Here is a 23,263-nt window from a genome sequence, read left to right as displayed (position 1 = left end):
AATGCAACAGTTCATGGCCTTTGCATCACCATGGCACCATTTTGGAGAGTATCCACTTTTTGACTTTTCTAGGCTTTTGGGAGTCTGAAAGAGTCAGATTGTAAAAATCAAAACCACCATTACTTTCATTCTTTAAAATAGAGGTACAAACTGTCACCAAAATATCATCAAATGCATTTTTTGAGTACTAATACAGTATGTACATTTAATGTGCTATTGTACCATTTATCAGTAAATAAGATAAATGGTACAATAGTACAATTGAACATTTTATACCTTAGTGTACTACCATAGTGACAGCTTTGTGTACCTTTGTAAATAAGTTTTAACGCATTACATTGTGACACATTAAGTGTATTAGGAGCAGTGCAATCTGTATGCATACTACATACTGATGCACGAGTAAATGTAGCATGTTAGTAAACTAATTTGAACATTCCAAAATCTACAATTTTAATTTTAGTCTTTTTTTTTTTTTATGATTGAAAATTGATCAGGTCATAATATGGCAACAATATAGCATTCTTTATGAATCATGGAATAATGTAATTGCTTAATTTACTATTTTTAAAGAATAGTACATAGGAAACAGTGTATACTGGACAGTATTTGGAGAGTAGTAAGCTAGTACCCCATTCTGAACATACACTTCAATAGATATCGGAGTTGTTGTGAGGTCAGTGCAAACACATGCACCACTGTCAGTGACCTAGAAGACGGTTTAGACACATTGTGCTGTCTGTCTGTCGGTAAGGTGAGATCAAGCATTTATTCAGTGCTGTCCTCCTGAGAACAGAGAGGGAAGGACACGCTCGCATCCTACTGATTGACTTCCCTCAGTCAAACGCTGGCTGTCTGCTCAGCATGTTAAACAGCCACACACACACACACACACACACACATACTGCATCACTCCTCAGTCTCAAGCCTGACAGATGGTAATTATGAACAGTGCTTTTGCAAAAGGTCTGCAATAATTTTCATGAAGCCCTGGGGTGTAATATTTCACAAGGGGCAATGGCAGTGTATGAATAAAAAAAAAAAAAAAATATATATATATATATATATATATATATATATATATATATATATATATATATATATATATATATTAAACAGAGCAAGAGTGAGTGTTTACATGCAGCTCCTTAACTTGTTAGTTCACACTCACAGCTGACACACATAGTCAGGTCTCAGGGCAGAAAGTGCCTCTGACTGACCTTTAACCTCATAAAGTAACCACACCTGTATAAGTTACACTGTTTGTTTGCAGTCTGATTTGCAAAACATAATTTAAGTTTATTTTTTAACCCATGGTCAATTTCTTGCTTAATATATTATTTTTGGATTTATGCCTGAATAAAATACATTTATTTGGTAGTGGGATCCAAAATAAATGGTTAAAGTCTTTCTTATGCAGTCTTGAGTAAATTGAGATTGTTTTGTATATATTTATTTTGTTTTATTTTCTACTATGGAACTACTGATTTATCAAATGATCTTTTGCTGTGCTGTTCCTCACCCAGTGTTACGGATCTCTCTTTTATTTTATTTTTCATGCTCATGAGTTTATATCACACCAGAATTGTGCATGGATACCTTCATTAATTAAAAGATGTTTTATAACCTACATTTTTCTTTTCCAGTCAATTTGATACAACCTGTTTCAAGTCCCTCAGTTTGACAAGTATAGTAATTAAAGAGAGTTAATTTTATCTTTCAGATGGTGGGATGTCTAATCACTAGAATTTTTTTTTTTTTTTTTTTTTTGCTGTTAGTAGACATTTTAAATCAAAATAATCTTTCCTAATTTCCTCTAAATGACAGTAATTAGTGTAGTCAAATGGACAGTGTAACCAGGAGCATCGTTTACCTGATCCCAGACCATCCCACCTGACATCTAATTCAGGGCAAATAATTCAGGCTTGGGTGTAATTAAATGAACATTCTAGGTTAAAAGCAGGTGAAGGATTATCAACAGCTTTTGTGACATACTGTTGATTTCCACAAAAACTAATTTAATCTCATCCGCTCGTTTTGTAAAAGCAAAGAAACATCTCTTTTACAGCCATACAGTTACAATGGTAGTCTATGAGGTCAGTCATTTCAGAGAGTTTAAAAGCAGAAATAAAAGAAGTTTATTCCTCTATTTAAAAAAAAAACTAGTAACAATATAAGTGCATTAACTAAAATATAAGTAGCACATTTCTGGTTTTATTTCACCAGTAGTCTTCCAAAGTAACTGAAAACTGACAAAAGTCAGATTTCAGAAGTTCTTGTTTTAAACCTGGAGCATAAAAAATGTGAGACCCTAATAGTTTATCAAGAAATGTGTGCTTTAATTTTAGAAGGCCTTGAAGCTATGTATGTGTTCAAGCACCGGACATGATTCAACCGTGCTAAGGCCCGGAGGGATAAAAGGACAAGGACAAACAAATATAGACTGATTTATTGTTGATAAATATAGAATTTTGAGAATTTTTCTGTTTATGACGTCAAGTGAGTCACTGTTGTCTTAACTATTTTTGTACATTGTTCAGTTGAAGAGTAGTGTCTTAGCAACAAATAACAGTCAGGATGCCTGCATGCATTAGCCAATTAGAAAACCATGACGTGTGTCTTTAGCTGTCAGTCATTTTTGGATGCTTGGGTGGGTGGGCTTTTGTAGAGGTGCGTAGTCAATACATTAATATTTCTATGCAGTAAGCAAGGCATGCTGTGTTTCTGAAATGCTCAGTTAAATTGAGTTTGCTGTAGGGACGATGCACACACACCAAACCATTATGTTATATTAACCATGAGCTGAATTCAGAGATGAAAAGTTTCCTTGTCATCTGGGTGGGGCTCAGACCCTTTGGCTTTGCATTTAAAGTCAGTCTATATCATACAGTATCAGGGCCGTCTGTCAATGTTTGACCTTCTAGTGGTCCTTTCATAGAACAAACTGCCTCAGGGTCTTTGGTATTTTAGCGCTGCCCATTAGGAATATTAATAGATCCAATCAGAAAGGCTTGCTCACTTGTTTTCAAAACTACTGCTGAAAACACTTGTTCATTGGTTAAATTCATTGCTCGCCCCGGAGACCGTTGCATTACACTAGACTTTCAAGCATTTGAAATATGCATTAAAACATTATTTGTAAATGTTTTTACTACTTTTTTTCAATCCTCAAAAATACTTTTTCTTTTATCAAGAATGTTTTCATTCATGTTTTCATCTATAAGCAATATGAATGCTCCTGAGCTAAATTTCAACTGTCCCAGATAAGGGTATGAATACTTATGCAATGGAATCATTTTAGGGTTTTATTTGTAATAAATTTGCAAAGATGTTAAAAACTTTTTTTTTTGCATTACCATTATGGTGTATGGAGTGTAGACTGATGTGGGGAAAAATAATTTAAACCGTTTAACATAAGGCAGCAACATAGTATAAAACGTGGGGGAGAAAATGTACAAGACTAGTTTTACATGTCACTGTTTATAACACAACATGGTCATCCTTTGCTGGGTCACTTTAAAAAAAAAGGGGGCATAAATTAAGAGTATACCCACTTCCTGGCACCAATACACCTCTGCACTAAAGCATGTAAAACCACTGTTTTGACAGACTGCAAGTCCAACAAACCTCCTTACGCTGGTTCAAGTTGCTTTTCTCCGCAGGAGAGGCCAAAGTAAGAAGAGCAATTGTGCGGTCGAGCTCTTAGTAGAGCTATTCAGACTCTGTCCATTCTGTGTGGCTTTTATTACTGATCACGAATGACCGTCTATCATCAGCTGGCCGTAAAAGACACTCTCTTCCCTCAGCGAGGACATTTCCTATAAATCTTCACGCAGGGATTCAGGATTACACAGGGGTTTGGCGAGAGAGCTGATGCTTGACAAAGAGGACCAGAGGGACAGGCTTTTTGCTTCAGTGCACCTTTGAGCTCAGACAGAAGGAGAGTGTGTATGCAGTGCTCCAATTTGCTCTTGTGAGAGCTTTGTGTGTGTGTGTGTGTCGTCTCCACCAGTTCACACAGGCATTGGACTGTGACTGGACACTGAGAACAGTGAGAGGGCTGTGTAGCTTCTGCATACGTTTGTCCTGACAGTGCAAAGAGAGAGCTTTGACAGACTCACGCTACAAGAGTTCGAAGCGGAGTAAATGCTGCTTTGTGTTAGGGAATTGTTCATGGTCAATACACATGGTGTGGTTAACATACTTTGACCTTAGCATTCTACTGCGGGTAACAAGTCAGAAAGCAGGGTTACCTACATCATTACCACTTACTTGTATAATAGGTCACTTGTTTGACTGAGGACATGTTTAAGTGTGTTTAATATTAATAAAAAATTATTGTGCAATTATTTATAAAGTATATGACAAGAAATAAAAATAGATAATAAGATAGTAACAAACTATCACACCACAGGATCATTTAAATTAGCCTTTGTTGCTAACAGTTAGCATTCACATTTATTCATTTATTTAGAATTTTATTTAAATGGATTTGAAATGCTAAAATCATTTATTCGTAATTAAATCTTTTTTTTTTTCCTAAACCATAGTTAAAATTGTTCTTGATGTCCGAAATCTCAGGTCAAATTAGTTAATTAGTAAAAAAATCATTAAAATATTATTTAAAATTATTGAATCTCAGGTAGTGTGAATTTACTATTTGATTTTTCCTGTGAATCATGTTTAAGACCGTAAAATCCAAAGATGTAACGCGTTTTTAAATTATTTATTCGAATTGAACAACAAAATGATTATTTAAATGAAGTTCTTATGTGTTATTCAACACTGTTGTTTCAGGATTTCTCTCACAATTGCATCATGAAATTCAAAAATATTCAGAAAGAGGGAAAAAAAACTCACATTGTTTATGAAATACCAAAATATTTTTTGTCTCTTTGTCTTGAAGCATTGTGAAAACTTCTGAAATATAATTTTTAAAATAACTTTTGATGTTTTTTGTTTATTTTTTTGACTGATTGGATTGCTATATTGCAGAGTCTCCAAGATGCAATCAAAACAGATAGCAATCTGATCACTCAGGAGGTGGTTTGGGAGGTGGCAATTACAGAGGAACAGAGACTCTGAGCTTTGGCATTCGACCAAACACACTGCTATCTTTTGTGTGCACTCTGTTGTGCTTGTAAGCAATATTATGAAAAAGAAAAAAGAAAAAAACTGTACAACTTGAGGGAATTGCCTTTTCCAGGTTGAGTAGACAAATTGTATTACCTCTCCACATAGTTCCCCTCAGGAATTTTAATGTACATACAGCGTTCAGTCAAGTCTGACACCACTAAAATCACCACAGGGATGTTTTGTGACGGTCCCTTCTCTCCTCAACACTTCCTCTCAGTGATGTTTGTTTTGAAAGAAGACGCAACATTCAATTCTAAAGCTTTCATAATTTTACATTGTTTAGCTTTGAATCTATGTGTATTGGAGTTTCTGAAAGCAGAAATGGATTCCAGGCTCAAACGCTCAGCCTCTCGCCTGCCAGTATAAAAGATGCTCAGTTTGCATTGTTTTGAGACAGGACTCAAAATGGACGCAGAGTGAGTGAGACGGGACTTTATCTTCAGTGCGAAAGTGCCATCTATTGGCGGATAAATTCCTGTCCTGTCTGCGTGACATGATGTGCTATGGTGACTTACAGATCATTGGTTTCATGTTTAGTGGCTGTAATTAAGTGGCACACCAGCATGTGTGATGTATGCAAACATGGGCACATTTGTGTGATGGAAGATGGATTAAATAAGGCTTCACAGACTGGTTTTGACATTTAACATTTAAATATTCTGGTTCGCTGTGCCACATCACATCAACACCGCCAAATAAAAAGAAGTGTGATATGTGCGCCGCTGGATGCTAGATTCCCAGCATGCGTCACAGCACGACTGAATCATGCTTGTTACATCTTCATTGTCTTGTTTCCATTGACTTGTGTAATAATGTGATGTGATTCTGAGTTTCACCATCATTGCAGTTTAGTAATTTCTGTAAATTGTGGTTTCCCGGGATGAGAAAGGTCAAGGAAGTGTCCGTGTTGAAAATTACAATTTTGGCAATAATGAACAAGCATTGGAAAAAAACAATTATAAAGGCGTGGAAAGGTAAAATCAAGAAGGTCAAGAACTTGAATATACTTGAACATATATATATATATATATATATATATATATATATATATATATACAAATTTTTTCATTATATTTTACATTTTAATAATATTTCTTAAGCCAGTGGTTGCCATGTGCAGATTATTCACCCCTAGACAGTATCATCTGTGTTCATATGCTGTATACATGTGTGATTATTATTATTGTTTTTCAGGGTATGAAGGGTGACCCGGGTGTCGCAGGAACGGATGGACAGAAGGGCGATAAAGGGGATACTGTATGTAACATCTCAGAGCTCTGATTTAAAAAAAATCCCATTACAGATCTTTGTTTGCTTATTTACCTCATGATACTTTCGTCTCTTCTAATATCTCACTCCACAGGGTTTACCTGGCCTGGAGGGAGCCAGTGGAACGAAGGGGCAAAAGGTTTGTAATGCATGTTTTATTTGTTAGTTTGTGTGCTGGGAGGAGGTGAGTCTGTTCACCTGTATACCAGCTCGGTCTAATAAATCATAGTCTTGTGTAGAAAACCTTTTGATTATAACTGAGGTTCAGACTCAGTCAATTCTGTGGTTCATTTGTTTCACTTTTCTTTGTGTGTTTTTTTAATCATTATTCCTTTAGGGTGAGGAAGGACCCAGAGGTCTGCCGGGCCCCGTGAGTACTAGAGGTTCCCTGTCAGAGGTTCTGACGCATACAGATACATCACATACAGTAGTAACACACATGAGATGAAACTTGCATATCTTTGATAAACACACCTTTGATATTCATGCCATGAACGACTCCATTGAGATGATTCAAGTCCAGTAAATGAGTCAGAGCTAATTTTGCAGTCAGTCATTTTTTTCAAGAAGCATTTTATTCTCACCAAGGCTGTATTTATTTGCTCTAAATTTGCTCTAAGTGTGAAATAATATTGCAGATTAAAATAACATTTTTATATTGTAACATTTCCTAAAATGTAGTTTATTCATGATGGCAATCATGCATTTTGATCCTGAATTTTCAGGGATTTCTCCAGTCTAAAATCATTCTAAAGTGCTGATTTGTTAAGAATACTTTCTTTTTATTGTCAAAGCAATTGAGCTAGTTCGTAATTTTTTTTTTTCTTTTTTGGCGGGGGGGTTCTTTGATGAATAGAATGTTCAAAATAACAGCATTTGTTTAAAAAAAAAATAATGGCAACATTTATAAATGTTAAATTGGTAACATTATAAATGACTTTACTATCATTTTTGATCAAATGAGTCAATAAAATAACTCAATATTCATTGAGTTGATGTATATTGTGCTTTATTTATTAATTATAATTCTGCTTATTGATACACTTACCAACATTTCATTTTAAGGTCAACATCACCTGAAATACTTTCTTTAATAAGAGCCCTGTTGCGATCAATTATAAATGTTAATACCGATAAAATAAAGCTATTTATTTAGTATTCTAAATTTGATTTAACTTCAGTGTAGGTTTTAAAAGACACATAACTGGAAGACCACATGAAAATGAAAACAAAATGTCCTGTTTGTTCTGCATTTTATGATTGTCCAAGTCGAAGTTACAGTAACTGCCAGCACAAACAGCTTCTGGCGTATTGACAGTGGAGAGTGTACTGCATTATTAGTGCAGCACTGCTCATCGGCTTCATCTCCGCTGACTGCTCACTAATAAGAAAACCTTTGAGAGCTGAGAAGCCAAAAGCTTTTTGGTTGCACTTAGCACAAAATTTGCAGGTTTGGAACTGCATTGACCGTGTCAATTAAATCAAAAGAGGGAGACGAAAGGTGCGATTTGACAGCAGGGCACAAAATCAATCGATGCTGCCTGCTGTGTGAATCTCTTGCTAAATGGGAGAAACGAGATGCCTTTAGCCCTTTTAAACCAATTTACAAAGATTCATGAAGCCTGGAACACCAAAGAATCTGATGGCTTCTTTTTACTTCTGTTCTGAAATTTTTCTTTATGGTTTCCTCTTTTATTTGTTATTTGATTGTAGCCATCTCTGAATGAAGCTTGTTGTTGTTTCTCTTTTAATTAAGGATTTGTAATTTTTCTCAATACAATATATCTTTTTATTTATTTTTTTATGATTTTTGTATAGCACCTTATTTTAAAAATATAATTAATATTCAGTTGGAGTATAATATGCACAACTGGTTTAAACATTTATAATAAGAATAACTTTTTTAATGAGCACAAAATCAGCATGTGACACTAAAGACTGGAATAAAATTAATCTTTGCTATTACAGGAATAAATTACATTTTAAAGTATATTCAATAAAAACTTTTATTTTATTTTAAATAGCTTTTTTTCAATCAAGTAAATAGTCTGGCTGTAGTTTAGTTAAACTAAACTTTGAATGATAGTGCACACTTATAAACATTACTTTTCTGCATTTAACAAAACATAATTCAAATGTTTGGTATATTTAAAAAAAAATGTGTATGAATTTAACCTATGTTTTTGTGCATTATATTTTTTTAGTTTATTGCATTGTGTGATAATCGACAGTTTAAGACTAAACTAAATGTATTTCAAATCAGTCAACTGTGAGGTCCTTTTCACCTAATATGATGTATTAGGCAACTCCCTAGGAAGAGAATAAGATGGGCAGCTCAATCGGTTTCATTTAATTTCCACACAATTATTCAGCACAATGAATAAATGTACAAAACCGGAAACATTCTATTATTCATTCTCTACACCAACTTTGTCTTGAAGTTACGTCAGGCCTCCTGTTGTTTCATCTTTATTCATAGACTTCTGTTTTACAGCTCATGAAACGCTCTAGATGAATCCACGGATACATCGTGCAAAACAATCTGTCTTTCACCGCTGACTGAAAGCCGTCATGATGATTGACAGGCTATTAAACCAGCTGGTAGTTAATGGAAAAATGGAACGCCGTAAAACAGATTCTGATTCCACCTCTATGTGGCAGACAGTGATGTCTTGAAGAGGCACTTTTTTGGTCTATATTCACTGGCCTCTTGTTGCAGTAAAAGGCTCTTGCCATTTTAAATGCCATAAACCCTGGATTAATGGTAATCTTTCACATAGAGGCCACCCGGACAGTTGAGAACGAGAGAGGAAGCTTCTGTTTTATGCTTGTGTGGAGATGTTGAGGTTATCACTGAACTGAGATCTAAGAACAGAGCATGAGAAAGGATTAAAGCATAACTGATAAGGTCTTTCTAATGAGCATTTCACCTGATCTTCCCTTTAAAAAACTAAAACTCAACTTCTTTTTGATGGTCCTAGGCTCAATTTAATACATGTAACCTGCAGTTGCTGTCTCATGGTAGTTAATTTTTTTATTACAGCATAAGCTAACATTAATATTAAATAGTCTTTTTTTCTTTATTAAGGTGATGACAGCACATGGACTGAGACTTTCTGGATCTGTAAGTTCAGATGCCGTTTAAAAATACAAGATTTTTACAAATAAAAATGTTTAAAACCACTAGCGAAAATGCTTCTTTTTCGTATACATCTTTTCTGATATTTTTTATTTGAATTTATAATTAAAATGCGATTTTAGTTGAACACTGTTTCTTTTATTTTTATACTATTTTTGCAAATATGTAACTAAAAATGATCAGACAGAAAATTCTATAAAAATAAAAAATAAAATATTTATTTTGCATCATAACATTACATTATAATTAGTATTAATATTTTTATCATCATCTTTATGATTCTTATTAAATCCTTAAAATTTCAATGTTTAATTACATTAGTCCTAGAATTTATTTTGCAATGTATTTGGAAATAATTTTCAGTCAGATGTGCTGTTTTAATAACATCATATGCATAGTAAACTGACGGTCACTGTTTTTTTTTTTTTTTTTATTATCATCATTATTATGTAACCATGCATTTCCTCCATGAATAATCTCTAGCCATTGTTCTGTTTGTTTCTCCCAATAATCCATGAGGGGGAAGGAGGTGAAAAAGGCCAGAAAGGAGAGAAAGGAGACCAGGTTAGTAGCCACTCATTAGCGTCTTTTGTCATGCATCCGCAACAGACTGTAAGATCATTAAAAGGTTTTTAAAAATCAGCCTGGTCTTAAAATGAAAAGGAAAATATGAAAGCTGTGCTGAATCAACACTGTGGACAGTCAATCAAACTGCTCAGTCTGGCTCTCTCTTTAATCTGTCAGATGTTAGTCGAGACATGAAGGTTTTAAAAGCAGGGACCTTTAAAAGGAAACATTTTGAAAGGGTGGACACATAAAAAGATATGTTTCGACCTTTTCTTGTTCTACTGTAGGTCCTCTTGAGAATGTGATTTAATGCATTGCAGTCAGCCTTTTCTCTTCTTTCACCAGGGTGAAAAAGGGTCTGAAGGCTCAAAAGGTCTCCAGGTAAATAAAGTGCACAAGATGTTGTAAGGTTTTTTTTTATACATTAGTGCACATCAGAGGAACAGCATCCATGTCATTCAATGTTGAACATATATGAGCTTAAAAAAAGCGACCCATCTTTATTTTGGCCATTCCAAGGGAATAGTGTAATACTGTATGTGCACAGGTTTCTGAACATTGTCACATCATTTGATCGATTTAACAGTACTTATGACAATGTGTAATGCAAAAAAAAAAAAGAAAATAAAAAAGATATAATATACTATTACAATGGAATGATTAAAGATATTAGATATATTTAATTTTATGGCCTTGTTACTTTGGGCATGAAAAGGTTTTAAGTTATACACATTTATTCTGAAATTTACTGGTAAATAATTTTGTGTATAATTTTAACTTTGAGTCCTTTTTTAACTCTTATGAAGGGCAATACTGGATTGCCTGGATTGACAGGGTCACCAGGACTTGAGGTATGATCTTCCTGTTTCATAAACCCTTCATGCTGACATCTTATGATTTAACCAAGATAGAAAGAACATTAAAGTCTCTCTGCTTTGGTGTGATAGATTTTTTGCGGACCTTGTCAGCGCGGTTGACCAGTAGGTTAGCAGCTCTGCCGTGATCTCTCTGATTTACTGACCAGTTCCAAACGCTTTCTTATGGGTGGCTTATTGCAGTCGGTTCTTGCTGGGTTAAATGGGTTGTGGCATGCTACCATGGTCCCAAAACGAATCTGATCGCAGAATAGCAAGCAGTTAAAATGCTACACAACTGGTATAAAATCAGAGTCCCTGAAGCAAGAGCTTCCAAAGCATGTTTAGGCACAAACTGATTTCACATTGTCCAAACCATTTTTTTTCAAACCCAAAATATGTTCATGCTGCTCATATGAAGAGATCTCAACGAGTGTTTGTGTTTTTACAGGGAAAGCAGGGTCCGTCTGGTCCCATTGGCCTCCGTGGTCTTCCAGGGGATCCGGTAAGCAGGAAACATTTTTAGTTTCTCATCTCCAAAATTGTTTTTTTTTTCACTGTTCAATAGTATGAATGAATGAATCACATTTTAGCTGGAAACAACGGTTTTAGTTTTCTATTAATTGATCTACTAACAGTCATTTGGATTATTGTGATGTTTTTATCAGTTATTTAAACTCATTCTGGCGGCACCCATTCACTGCAGAGGATCCATTTAAATTTCTCTTATGAAGAACCTGTGTTCCTGTGGCTCAGTGGTTGAGCATTGCGTTAGTAGTCCAATAGGTTGTGGGTTCAATTCCCAGGGAACACACATACTAGTAAAAATGTATATAGATGCTATAAAAGCATCTGCTAAATGAATAAATTTAAGATACAAGTAATAAAATCATCTACATCTTGCAAGGCCTGAGAGTGAGTAGATTTTCAGCAAATTTTCAAGCTCTTCCTTTATGAATAAAGGTTCCAAAAAGGAGTTTTTGCAGTAATGCCATGTAAGAACAGTTTTGGGTTCCTCTGTATGAAGGATATTTTGATATTCTAAAGAACGCCATGAAGAGCCGGTTGTGCAATTAAAAAATTCTTCAGAGTACCATAGACTTTTGCATGGGAAACACCACATGAAAATTAAAAAATCTAGATTTATTCTAATCACGACCTCCACATTCTTTTAGTTTTTCCCACTCGCTCGCTCACACACAGAAAAAGACAATGCATGTATAAATAACAGAGGCGAGAAAAACAAGGATGCAGAGCTGTGAATTGTTGCACAGACAATCAGTAATCAATCGGTAATCTGAAAATTAATTTGCAGGGAAGGGTGCATCTGAGTTCTCTACGTGTGGGGAGGAATCAGCATCACAATCTGTTCTCGGCACCTGCTTCTGCTAATTAGCATCTGCCTTTATTCCAAAAAAGATGGGAACACAGGGATGGGGGGATGTTAATGATAAAATTAAAATGAATAAAGCAGCAACAGATAAAGCTGATCTTCCTGATTTTTCCAGGGCTCTCCCGGTCAACCAGGACTGCCTGGAAAAGATGGAATGAAAGGAGAAAAGGTACGCAAGAAAGCGCTGGGGCTGAATGTTTCTAGTGTGATATTTTCCTTGTTTCTGCATATGTTGAAGCACCAGGTCATGTTCAGGACAATTTGTTCACATCAGACTTCACTGAGCTGTTTTGCTGGTACATCTTGACAGTTTGCACCAGCTATAAGATAAAAAGCTGTAAGCTAAAATAGTTAAGATCTAAGAAGTACTGCTTTGTTATTTATTTATTAGGGTCTTTTAGAAGGCAAAATGTGACGTCTGTAGAGATACTGGAAATCTAGTCTGAAGCACAACAAACTCCCTTTATTCTGAAGACTTGACCTACAGCAAAACTGATTTGCAGATGGTATTAAGAACTAAAGAATGGCTGTACACTTTGCTCATTAATTTCCAGAATTTTCTTCATCTTTGAGTAACAACTTATTATTTAGAATTATTAAAATAATATGAGTGATTAAGTTAAATAGCCTTTTTAATAGAAAAGTTTTTTTTTTTTTTTGTATTTCAGTGTTAGTTTAAAAACCTTTTTTTTTTTATCAAGCCCTTTTCAACTAAATTTTTTTTCGGCCAATATTTAAATTGTTTTAATAGCTGAAAACATTTTAAATTATATATTTTTTATTTTAGTCTTATTTTATTTTTATTTTTTTACCAGTTTTAATGGTCTTATTTTTAGTAGATATTGCATCATGGTAGTATGGGGCGTGAAGTACATTTTATTTCCCCCCAATAATAATTTAAATTAGCAGATATTTTGCTCAGATGACTAAATTCAAGTAATTGTGAGAAAGTAGACTGTCACTCAAAATATTCACAGATCACTCAATAACAGCATTTTTAATAGAGGGAGCATGTTCAGCATAGCAGATGTTTAGACTGCTTTTTTTAGTCTCTCGTCGTCTCACCTCTGAAGCTGCATGAGGCGTTTTCTAGGTTGGTGACATTTTCCCTAGATGTCTGTGATATTTACATCCGTTGTTTTGTATGTGCGTGTGAAGGCAGGCATGTGTGTGCATTTGTGTGGTGCTCCTCAAACTATCAAATGACAAACCTGAGGTGACGGCGACTCTAAATGCCAGCTGTCGGTGTGTGATTGCAGGGTGATTCAGTCGGAGCACCGGGACCTATAGGCCCCCCGGGCCTCAAGGGTGAACCTGGTGAGCCCTGCTCTGTCGGACCTTGCAATGGGGTAGGTAGACAACACCATTCCTATCTTCCTCTTTCAGTTCTTTTCCACACTCAGTATCTTCTCTTTTAGCACCCCATTAAGACAAACAGAATATCACTCAACACTTATCCAACATCCCACCACTTTGATGACAGCTTTGATTTAAGAGGCACACTGACAATGATGTTATGCACCTGTAAATCTGTGACACATTGCCTCTCTTCCTCCAGCAGCTGGGTTGTTAATGACAGCTCCTTGTTGTCAGCTTTGACAATGAAATACTGTTCATGCTAATTCACCGCTTTTGTCTTTAAAAACACCTTTGCTGTGCCGTCCTTACGGTAAACCGGTCAGCTGTCCAAGCCATGAGAAAGAAAAATCAGCTATGAGATCTGCAAAATAACTCAGTTGTTTCTCTTCAAAACCAGTGAGAAGCAAATCGAGACTTTAGCTTTAGTCTCCTACTACTATGTTTTCCCAAATCTGTGTAAAAACTACTTATCTCAAGGTTTAATCTACAGTTTCAAAAGAAATCTCAACAATGTCTCACACTTTGGCCAAGATACTAGTATCTGTCAGAAATCTCACAATCCTCATCCTGTTCATTCAGAACCATCGTCAGGTCCTGTACCTATATCCATCTACCTCTATTTAACAGCCGTCTCGTTTTTTTCTTATGTTATGAAAAACATCTTGGTATCAACACTATTTAAAGTTGGAATGAAACGGAAGTAGTCTTTTGGTCCCAATTGTGACATATATCAATGTGAAATGGCTTTTTGAATGAGAAAAACCTGATAGCTCATTGATTTCAGCTTTGACAATGAAATAGTGCTCATGCTAATATACTGCTTTGGTAAAGCTACCTTTAAAAACCCCTTTGCTGTTTCATCCTAATGGTACACCTGTTAGGTGTCCTGGGATGTTATAGATAGGGTCACATTTATAGTTTCTATAAACTAAAATTGGCCTGAAACAAAAGGTTTTAATGTCATTTCCTCTTGTAACAAATGTCTCTGAAGCATCTTCATGAACAAGATCAAAGTAGGGCTGACCGTGTTTTTTTTTTTTTTTCACACACTGGAAATTGATTGGATCGTTGTCGTTTGCTGTTGTGTTTTATTTCATGCTAGTTAGGTGCCAGCTGAACTCTGACTTAAGAAATGATGTTTGTTTGCGAGGGAAGGAGATAAACTGCATATTAACTGTAAAGGTGGCGAGTCATCCAGCATGAAGCATATAGACAGATGGGTGGTGGGCAGACGGAGCACTTGTTGACCAGTTGAATGATGGTTTGCTGGACTGAAATCAATATAGCATGAAGCCATCAGCCACCTTTGTCAGTTCTGATTTAGTGGAAGAGAGAAAGACAGGGAAATTTACACTAGTGAAGTAAACGAATGAAATCAAATCTGACGCCATTTATATACACTCCTTGTCTCATTCTGCTTTTTCTTCTTTTTATAATTATTATAAATTTAGTTGCTCCCGTTGTTATCACTTTTAATACCCCCTTTTGATTCAGTCCAACTTCTCACAAGGGCCTTGCTGTGTTCATTTAATCAGGTTCATTATACTTAAGTATCCCGTATTTTGACTTCATAGGATGCAAAAAGTCTTTTTATCTACCTGCTGTGACAGCTTCTGCAATGCGAAAACTACTTGCTAATCTAATTCTTGCTGACCACAAAAATCAATTTTCCATCAGTGGCGTATAGCAAATAATGCTTACTGTAACTCTTTCACACTGTCGGCTCCTACAGTATCACTTGCATATCACACAGAGAAAAACAATAAAAAATTAGCTGTGAATTGCACCAAACTCAAGAGTGTGCAATATTTAGCGACGTCGAGGACGCTACTTGAAAATGTTTCTGGTCAAGTTACAAGCTACTAATTTAAAGTGGTGAAGAAAAAGTCAATTATTTATTTGTATCAAATGTTACACTGTTCTGTTAACACTGTGAATGCTAAAGTGGTGGTGCTACTAAAACAAACACTGATTTTCAGACTGTTCCCATAAAAGTTTCTGGCTGAAATGGAGTCTTATTTAAGTTTTAAGAACACAGTTTTCATTTGAGTTTGTATTTCATCTTTAGGAGGAGGTCGCGTCTGGTCTTCGGGGGTTGCGGGGCCCTAAGGTAGGTCGCTGTGAGAGATTCTTTGTAAAGTATTCAATTTTGCGCTTGTGAAGTTTAGCTGTAAAGGAACATCCCCTGAGTTCATATCAGCCATACTTCCCTGAGCTATGCTTTGTCTTTTAGTCCACTATTTTATGGTGTGATAAGAAATGTCAGTATTGTGAATTATTAAAGGAATCTTTCTGCTTCAAGTTAAACTCCGTATCCAATTGCATCTGTGGCATTAATGTCGTTAGCACTAAAAACCATTTTGACTCATTCCAAAAGTTTAAAACAAAGGTACATTTGTGGAATACAGTTGAAATTGTCTTGTAGTAGTAGAACTAAACTTGTATTAAACCCTGAAAATTTATGCTGTCATAAAATTATTTCCTCATGCGAAACGCTTCGTTAAAGCTCTTATTTACTGCTGTGTAAGCATCTGTTTGTAAGGGTTTGATTTTAAATACATTACTACATACTGACTGAAGAGGTTCATTATGTTGCCATGGCAACAAATTCATTTAAAATGCAATAATTATCCAGCCAAGCTTTATTACATACACTGGCACTGCTTGACTGTGTTTTGTGAGTTAATTTAGTTTGCACGAATGAACTTTTTTGCTCTCCACCAGGGTGAGCGAGGTGTACCTGGAGTCCCTGGAGATGCTGGAGAGAAAGGAGAACCTGGTATTGGAATCACTGGACCCCCTGTATGTACCTGTTTTAGAGTAACTTCACAAACATTGTCTTCATTTAAATGGATTGTTCACACAAAACAGGAAATAGTCATTTAAAGGGTTACTCCACCCCAAAATGAAAATTTGTCATTAATCAGTTTCCCCCAATGTCGTTCCAAACGCGTAAAAGCTCTGTTCGTCTTCGGAACACAATTGAAGATATTTTGGATGAGATATAGACTGCCAAGTAAATAACAGTGTCAAGGTCCATAAAAGGTATGATCTACCATCAGACGTGCAATCTGGATTATATAAGGCGTCGGGAGCAAACTAAAATTATAAACAGCTTTATTCAATAATTCCTTTGTCAACGGTCTCCTCTGTGTCACTTCATGTCACCATGCTGCGTATGCTCTTCTGTGTCATCTGTGCCACAAGGATGCGCTATTTTATTTAAAATCAAAGCTAAATACATGTAGAAACAGCGCATCCTTCTGATGACGACTTTTCATACCTTTTATGGACCTTGACACTGTTATTTACTTGGCAGTCTTTGGGACAGTCTCAAGCCTCCAGGTTTTCATCCAAAATATCTTACATTGTGTTATGAAGACAAACTGAGCTTTTACTGGTTTATAAGACACCTGCATTTATTAAAATAACATTTTTGTTCATTTTTTTATTTTCTATAGGGACTGATGGGATCTAAAGGAGAATCGGGAATTCAGGTAAAGGATAATTTTAGATCCAAAAGACCGCAATTACATGTAGACCAAGCATGTCACTAGTATACCATTGTGCATAATATTCTCTTTGTTTTGAAAGTGTTGAAGCAAGTGAATTTACATGATGGTGTTTTTTTTTTTTCACAGGGTCCTCGTGGACCTCCGGGACCACTTGGAGCACCAGGGATTATGGTGAGAAGTGTTTTCATTTCTTTGAGTCCAAATTTGTCAAAAGGTGAAAATATCATTATTTTATATAAAGAATTCTTAAATATCTTCAATGTGTCTTAATCTGAAAGGGACCTCCAGGCCCACAAGGCAGACCAGGACCCCCTGGACCCCCTGGAGAACCGGTCCGTAACATTATTTATTTTTATTTTTATTGACATTCCTAGAAGTGTAAAGTTAATATTCAGTTACATACAAAATGCACAGTTGTTTGGTTTATTTTTGCTCTGCTACTTAAAATAGTGGAATATGATACTGACATAGCACTCCATGGAGAATAAAATAAAAACTTGTGTTTGCATTGAGTGTCATTTTCTACTGTTGTATCTAATGCCGCTTTAAATGTTTCTTTTTCAGACAGCACTACCTATTGTTGGAGACATGGGGATGTTACTTAAGGTACCGTTTCATCTAGCTATCTGTTCCCACTGCAGCAGATGCTAAATATTAATACTATTCATTTTTATTAATAGTATGAATTATTATTAATAAAAGATGCTGAATTTGCAGTTAGGTCTGTACCCACAAAGTTTCCTTTTGAGATGCATATCAGCAAAACTTTTGCAGACTTTGAAACCTGACATCTCAAACCGAAGGTATTAAAAAAAATATTTAAAACTCTGTTCCCTTCAGTCAGATTGTGTGTGGATCTTAAGACAGATCTTACCTCATGTAACCTAGAGAAAGCATTTTTCAGCCTCCATTAAAACATTGCCTTTCCTATTACACACAATTGTTTTGTAACAAAACACAAATGACAGAATATAGCCAGTGGTAATATAAAGCCCAGTTTTATCTAAACTTGCAATGAACAACTGTTATAAATTATTTCATTGTCTGCTCTATTGCTCTCATTCAAACTCTTTACATTGATATATATTCAGCACTTAGAAAAAGAAACGTTCTTTTAACTTTCACTCTTAGCTTTCTCTTTAATTCCACCTTATAAGTATTTCTGTTCTGTCTTCCTCCTCCACTGCTCTTTATGAATCTGTTTGGACATCATGCATTCATCTCTATAGGACTGAAGAAACTTCTGACAAGATAAATGCCTGTTTGCTCAAAAAATGACGCAGTGAAATTCTTAGGACTGAACTGTCAACCATAACACAGAGAGCTACTTACAGCAGCTTATGTACTGTAATTTATCTCCGGTTTGGATTTGATGTGTCTTCATACACAAAGGAAAGGGAATGCATCAAAAACATATTTAAATGTCAAAAGAACAAGCAAGTTTATGACTGATTACTGCAGAGTTTAAATTGGACCTCGAGTCAGGTCAATAAATACATTTACATTTTACTTTTGTATTTTTTGTATAAAAAAAAATGCTTTTTGCACTATGAATTATCATTCACTGTTTATAGAACAGCTCTGACCTTCTATTTTAATTGTTGGGTGAAATATTCCTTTATGTAAATTAATGCGGTTTATTAAATCAAGCTCACAGTTTGTATGTCGAAATCTAAACTGCACTCATTGAGCAGGTCAGACTAATGCACTAGTAAATTGCTTCATAGACACCCTGGTGCTGGGTACGAAAAGTGCATCCAATGTGAAATGTCAACGCAATCTATTGACCAATTGCGGTAAACCATTGATTACGCTTCTCGGGTATACAGTCTCACTCTAAAAGAGCTGAAGAAAAAGGTTGCTTACTTAGCCCCTGAGTTTCAAAACCGCTTTTGAAAGCACCTTCACTTCTGATTTTCCTCTTTCTCGCTGTATCAGTGGGCAAATGTATTAAGGGTCAATGCATCAGACTGTCAAGGTTAAAATCTGTGAAAAAAGGCTTTGGAAAAAGAACATGTACTTCCCTAATGTATGCCTTTTATCCAATTTTTCTGCCTGTGAGTGGTTTATATGCCTGGGTTTGACCTTTAGCATTTTTAGCAGTGGGCAAAGCTTGATTGCCACGCCACATGTGCCTCTGCAAGCTGGTAAAAGCATATATCCAGATGGGGAAATATGAATCTTACACAGATGCAATACAGAAGCAGATAAACCTGTGTAGAGCTCATAAACACAAATAAGGATTCTGGAGTCAGTTTACTGTTTTTCCACTGTAAGAGTGATGTAAACGGTGTCTCGTTTTGCTTCAGTTGTCTTTTTCAGAAGAAATTAGATGGAGGTAAAATTAATCCTCCTCATAATATTTTAGAATATCTACTATACATTTGTAAGGATGCTTTTATGACACAATAATAGAAATATCACTTCTCAAACTAACAAAACCTCATCCATGTCAAGGTGTAAGTTGAATCGTGGTCATTTTTAAAACATTTTAATTGAAAATATACAGATAAATGAGAAAAAAAAAAGTTTTGCAGATGCACAGTACTATTTCAGAAATGTAATTTGTTGCATATTGGTCACATTTTTACTAAACGACTATATATTTAATATTAACATTTCCTGTATTCTGTGGCAAACCTATAATTGTATTGTTACTGCAACTGACACTGTTTAGTCCATAAAAATATTTTGGTTTTAATTATTTTTAGATCAATAATTTACTATGCAAAATTACTAAAATGTATTTTAAAACTAGATAGCTTTGTATTTGAAATAAAACTGATTTTACCTGCCAAATTTTAGATTGATATGCTTTGATTTTCAGCATATGAGAAACTCCTCATCTAATCATTTAATCTCAGGCAGCTAGTATATATGATGGGTCCTTTCTGGATATGCAAACCAAAAAAAGAGGTTCATTTTGAGATGTGTTGCATCCTGGGTTTATCTGAACAGGAGGAGAAAGAGATTAAAATAGAGAAAGTTGGATTTCTGCACCTTACATTGTGTGCGTTTGTGATTTTGGTAGAATGCCTGCAGTGTGTGTCAGAACCGAGTACCAGGATTGCCAGGGCAGAAAGGGGAAAAGGGTTCTTTTGGAGTTCCAGGTATCCCAGGAATGGATGGAGAAAAGGTAAAAATGGCTGCAAACACATTTTAATCTCCTTACTAATTGAAATTCTGTTCCTCCACCTGAGATTTTCCAGCACTGATTGCTGTCATCCTTTCTGGCTGATGCAGTGAATTATTTGTTTAGAATACACTAGACATTTCTGCAGTCCAGTTATCTGAAATGCATGAGGATATAACAATGTTTTTAAGATTTGCTATACAAGGGCTTTAAAAAACATTTAAAGAGTTTGCATATCATTGTATTCAATAACCACAGAATCTGCAAATGAATCAGCACCTACAAGCAATGATGTTTGACAGAAAAAGCTAATTTTACTAACTTTTCTGGGTCACAATTACGAGTGCTTCAAATGTTTTACTTGCAATACTGTATGAGCTTGTCTTCTCGTTCTTTAAAATCAGTTCCAGTTTGTTGATCTTTTAAACACATGAGGACATTAACTGTGGCCGAAGTGTTCAGATACTTTCCTGAGCCGCTGTATGTTCTTATGTCTGTCCTGTGGACGTGGCTCCTCACTTTCTGTGTTGGCCTTGACAGGGGGATCAGGGACTTCGAGGCCCAGCTGGTAATCCCGGAAAAGAGGGTCCGAAGGTAAACCGTCCTAAATCAGAGATTAGAGAAGAGAATCGTGTGATTGGCCAGACACATGAGCCCCTGATATATCCACAGTCTTCCCTTTAGCTTTAATTCTGGAAGTACATTTCCTCTGTTACAAGGCATAGCAGAGCAAATGTATTACAAATGGTGCAACAATTATAGCAAAAAAAAATGGTTTGCATACTTTACATTAGAGTGCATGAATGAGAGAATTCAGAGATGAGCATTAATAATGTGTGAGAGCATCATAAGAGAGAAACTAAATCAAGAGAGTGCTCTTTCTGTCTCAATGGTTGTCCATCTGTCTCATATAGGGAGTGAAGGGTGAGAGAGGCTTTCCTGGTCCATTGGGGGATAAGGGTGACGAGGTGAGTTATCAAAATGATATGACAAAGCTAAACTAATCCTGTTACAGTTAGTGGGCTTGTCTTATGTGTCATAGCTGACTACTATACTGCTGCTCCAGACACTTTATCTACCAAACTGTGAATCTGAAATGAAGTGATTTCATTTGTTTGAGTAGATTGCCGTTTCAGTAGGTATTTAAATAAACATCTTTTGTTTTGGACCCATTCACATTGAAACAATGCTGACATTGAATAGAATAGTATATTGTCCAATGGACCAATTAATTTTAATTTAAATTTCAGGGATAGAGAATGAATTATTAATCATAGCTACAATTGTTTTAATCTGTTTCCAGGGGTCTCCAGGTGTGCCAGGATTGCCTGGATCCACAGGCCGTATGGGTCCACAGGTAAGAAACTTCTTATCTTCATGATTTTATGGTTTTTAAATGGCGGCTAGTTTAGTTCCTAGGAAATATATTTTTTTCTTTTTCTTCTTTTGTTTTGTAAAATGATCCTTATTAATATACCTCTGCATTTAGGGACTGATTGGCAGACCAGGACCTGTTGGACCCCCAGGACCAAAGGGAGAACGGGTTAGTATAATCAAGTGATAATTTCTGCTTTAAGATTTTAAAATAATTTTAAGGCCCTTAAAAAAAGATAATGCTAGGTAAAACCCAGGCATAGTGTAAGTAAGAGATAATCAATGGTTTGCCATGCATTAAAAGATTTTAAATGCACGACGTGGAGGCAAAGAACCCGAAGCGGAAGAACTGAAGGACGGCCTTCACAGACACAAGCCGTTGATTATCTCACTTATTCCATGGTCATTTGCCAAGTTATAAACAAGTTAAAACTAGTAAGGCACATCTTTTTCTCTCTTTCGCTTTTCCCGGCAGTATAGTTCTTTGACCCATCTGCATCTGTATGAGTCACACACACACTGCCTGATAAATGGATGAAATGATACTCTCACAAAATGTTAGCAGGAGAAAGTAAATATGCTGCTCAGTGTGTTTCGACGAGCTGGTGGTGTGTCCTGCAGTGTGCAGATATACACTAGAAAGGGAATAGAGGCATTTTTAATCTGTTTTCAGCAGTTGATCGGCTCCACTGAGAGCCAACCCAATAGAGCCAAGGGGCATTGAATCTATCCTCAAAACTTCCAAATGCTCTATCTGAAACCTGTTATTGTTCACAACATTTGCTAACACTGCAGTGTGGCGTTGGCCCTGACTCTCAATGCAATCTTATACTTTGTTTGGAGAGGCAGTTTGTGTTATGCATGTAAAGAAAAGAAATGTCTTTTTGTTCCAGGGCAGCGACGGAGTGGAAGGCAGACCCGGCCCTCCTGGACCTCCTGTAAGTTTTGAATTAAAGTGTGCATTTTCTACACCACTAGGAATAGCAAACATAATTGAAAATATAATGAATGCTTTCCTACAGGTTTCCATAACACTTTCCGCTGTCTTTCAGTGGTCACTTAACAGATAGCTCTGCTCCAGTAGAGCATCACATTGGAGTTTTGCAAAACACTAAGCAATTTTTGTGCCACAGTACTTATCCATTTTGGGAAAATCAGTCTACATGTGGTTTATTAGTTATAGTTGTCTCATAGTTATCTCTGCATATTAAATGGAATGGAGAAAAATTATTTTATATAGAAAAAAAAATTGGATAATGATAATTAAAGCACAAGTGAGATGCGTATTTGAAAAAAAAAGTATGTATGTGTATATATATATATATATATCTGTTGTGTGACTGATAGTTCATGCTCTTTAGTATGTAAAATACTTTTTAGTATAAATCTAAAAAGGTTCCTCTTCAGGTGTTGGTAAATGTGGAATTACTATGTTTTTTTTTTGTTTTGTTTTTTTTAATATATATATATATATTATAGTATTCATAGTAACTTTTTGATTTCAGAATAACATTTATATTCTTG

General features: G+C 35.6%; 1 protein-coding gene across 1 annotated transcript in view; it reads left to right on the top strand.

The window, feature by feature from the left end:
* Positions 1–23,263, top strand: part of LOC113070802 (collagen alpha-1(XIX) chain-like) — an 89,738-nt gene that overhangs the window by 41,480 nt on the left and 24,995 nt on the right. The window contains exons 8-29 of the mRNA XM_026244247.1: positions 6,331–6,393; positions 6,500–6,544; positions 6,743–6,775; positions 9,494–9,529; positions 10,061–10,108; positions 10,457–10,492; positions 10,918–10,962; positions 11,417–11,470; positions 12,474–12,527; positions 13,618–13,707; positions 15,786–15,827; positions 16,442–16,519; positions 17,179–17,214; positions 17,359–17,403; positions 17,511–17,564; positions 17,797–17,838; positions 20,264–20,368; positions 20,906–20,959; positions 21,280–21,333; positions 21,669–21,722; positions 21,855–21,908; positions 22,633–22,677. Of these exons, the coding sequence (XP_026100032.1) occupies positions 6,334–6,393; positions 6,500–6,544; positions 6,743–6,775; positions 9,494–9,529; positions 10,061–10,108; positions 10,457–10,492; positions 10,918–10,962; positions 11,417–11,470; positions 12,474–12,527; positions 13,618–13,707; positions 15,786–15,827; positions 16,442–16,519; positions 17,179–17,214; positions 17,359–17,403; positions 17,511–17,564; positions 17,797–17,838; positions 20,264–20,368; positions 20,906–20,959; positions 21,280–21,333; positions 21,669–21,722; positions 21,855–21,908; positions 22,633–22,677 (1,164 nt within the window). The 5' untranslated portion in view covers positions 6,331–6,333. The remainder of the gene's footprint in view (positions 1–6,330; positions 6,394–6,499; positions 6,545–6,742; positions 6,776–9,493; positions 9,530–10,060; positions 10,109–10,456; positions 10,493–10,917; positions 10,963–11,416; positions 11,471–12,473; positions 12,528–13,617; positions 13,708–15,785; positions 15,828–16,441; positions 16,520–17,178; positions 17,215–17,358; positions 17,404–17,510; positions 17,565–17,796; positions 17,839–20,263; positions 20,369–20,905; positions 20,960–21,279; positions 21,334–21,668; positions 21,723–21,854; positions 21,909–22,632; positions 22,678–23,263) is intronic.

This window comes from Carassius auratus, unplaced genomic scaffold (assembly GCF_003368295.1).
Source record: "Carassius auratus strain Wakin unplaced genomic scaffold, ASM336829v1 scaf_tig00005314, whole genome shotgun sequence".
NCBI classification, from domain to species: Eukaryota; Metazoa; Chordata; class Actinopteri; order Cypriniformes; family Cyprinidae; genus Carassius; species Carassius auratus.
This window is presented reverse-complemented; position numbering and strand designations above follow the sequence as displayed.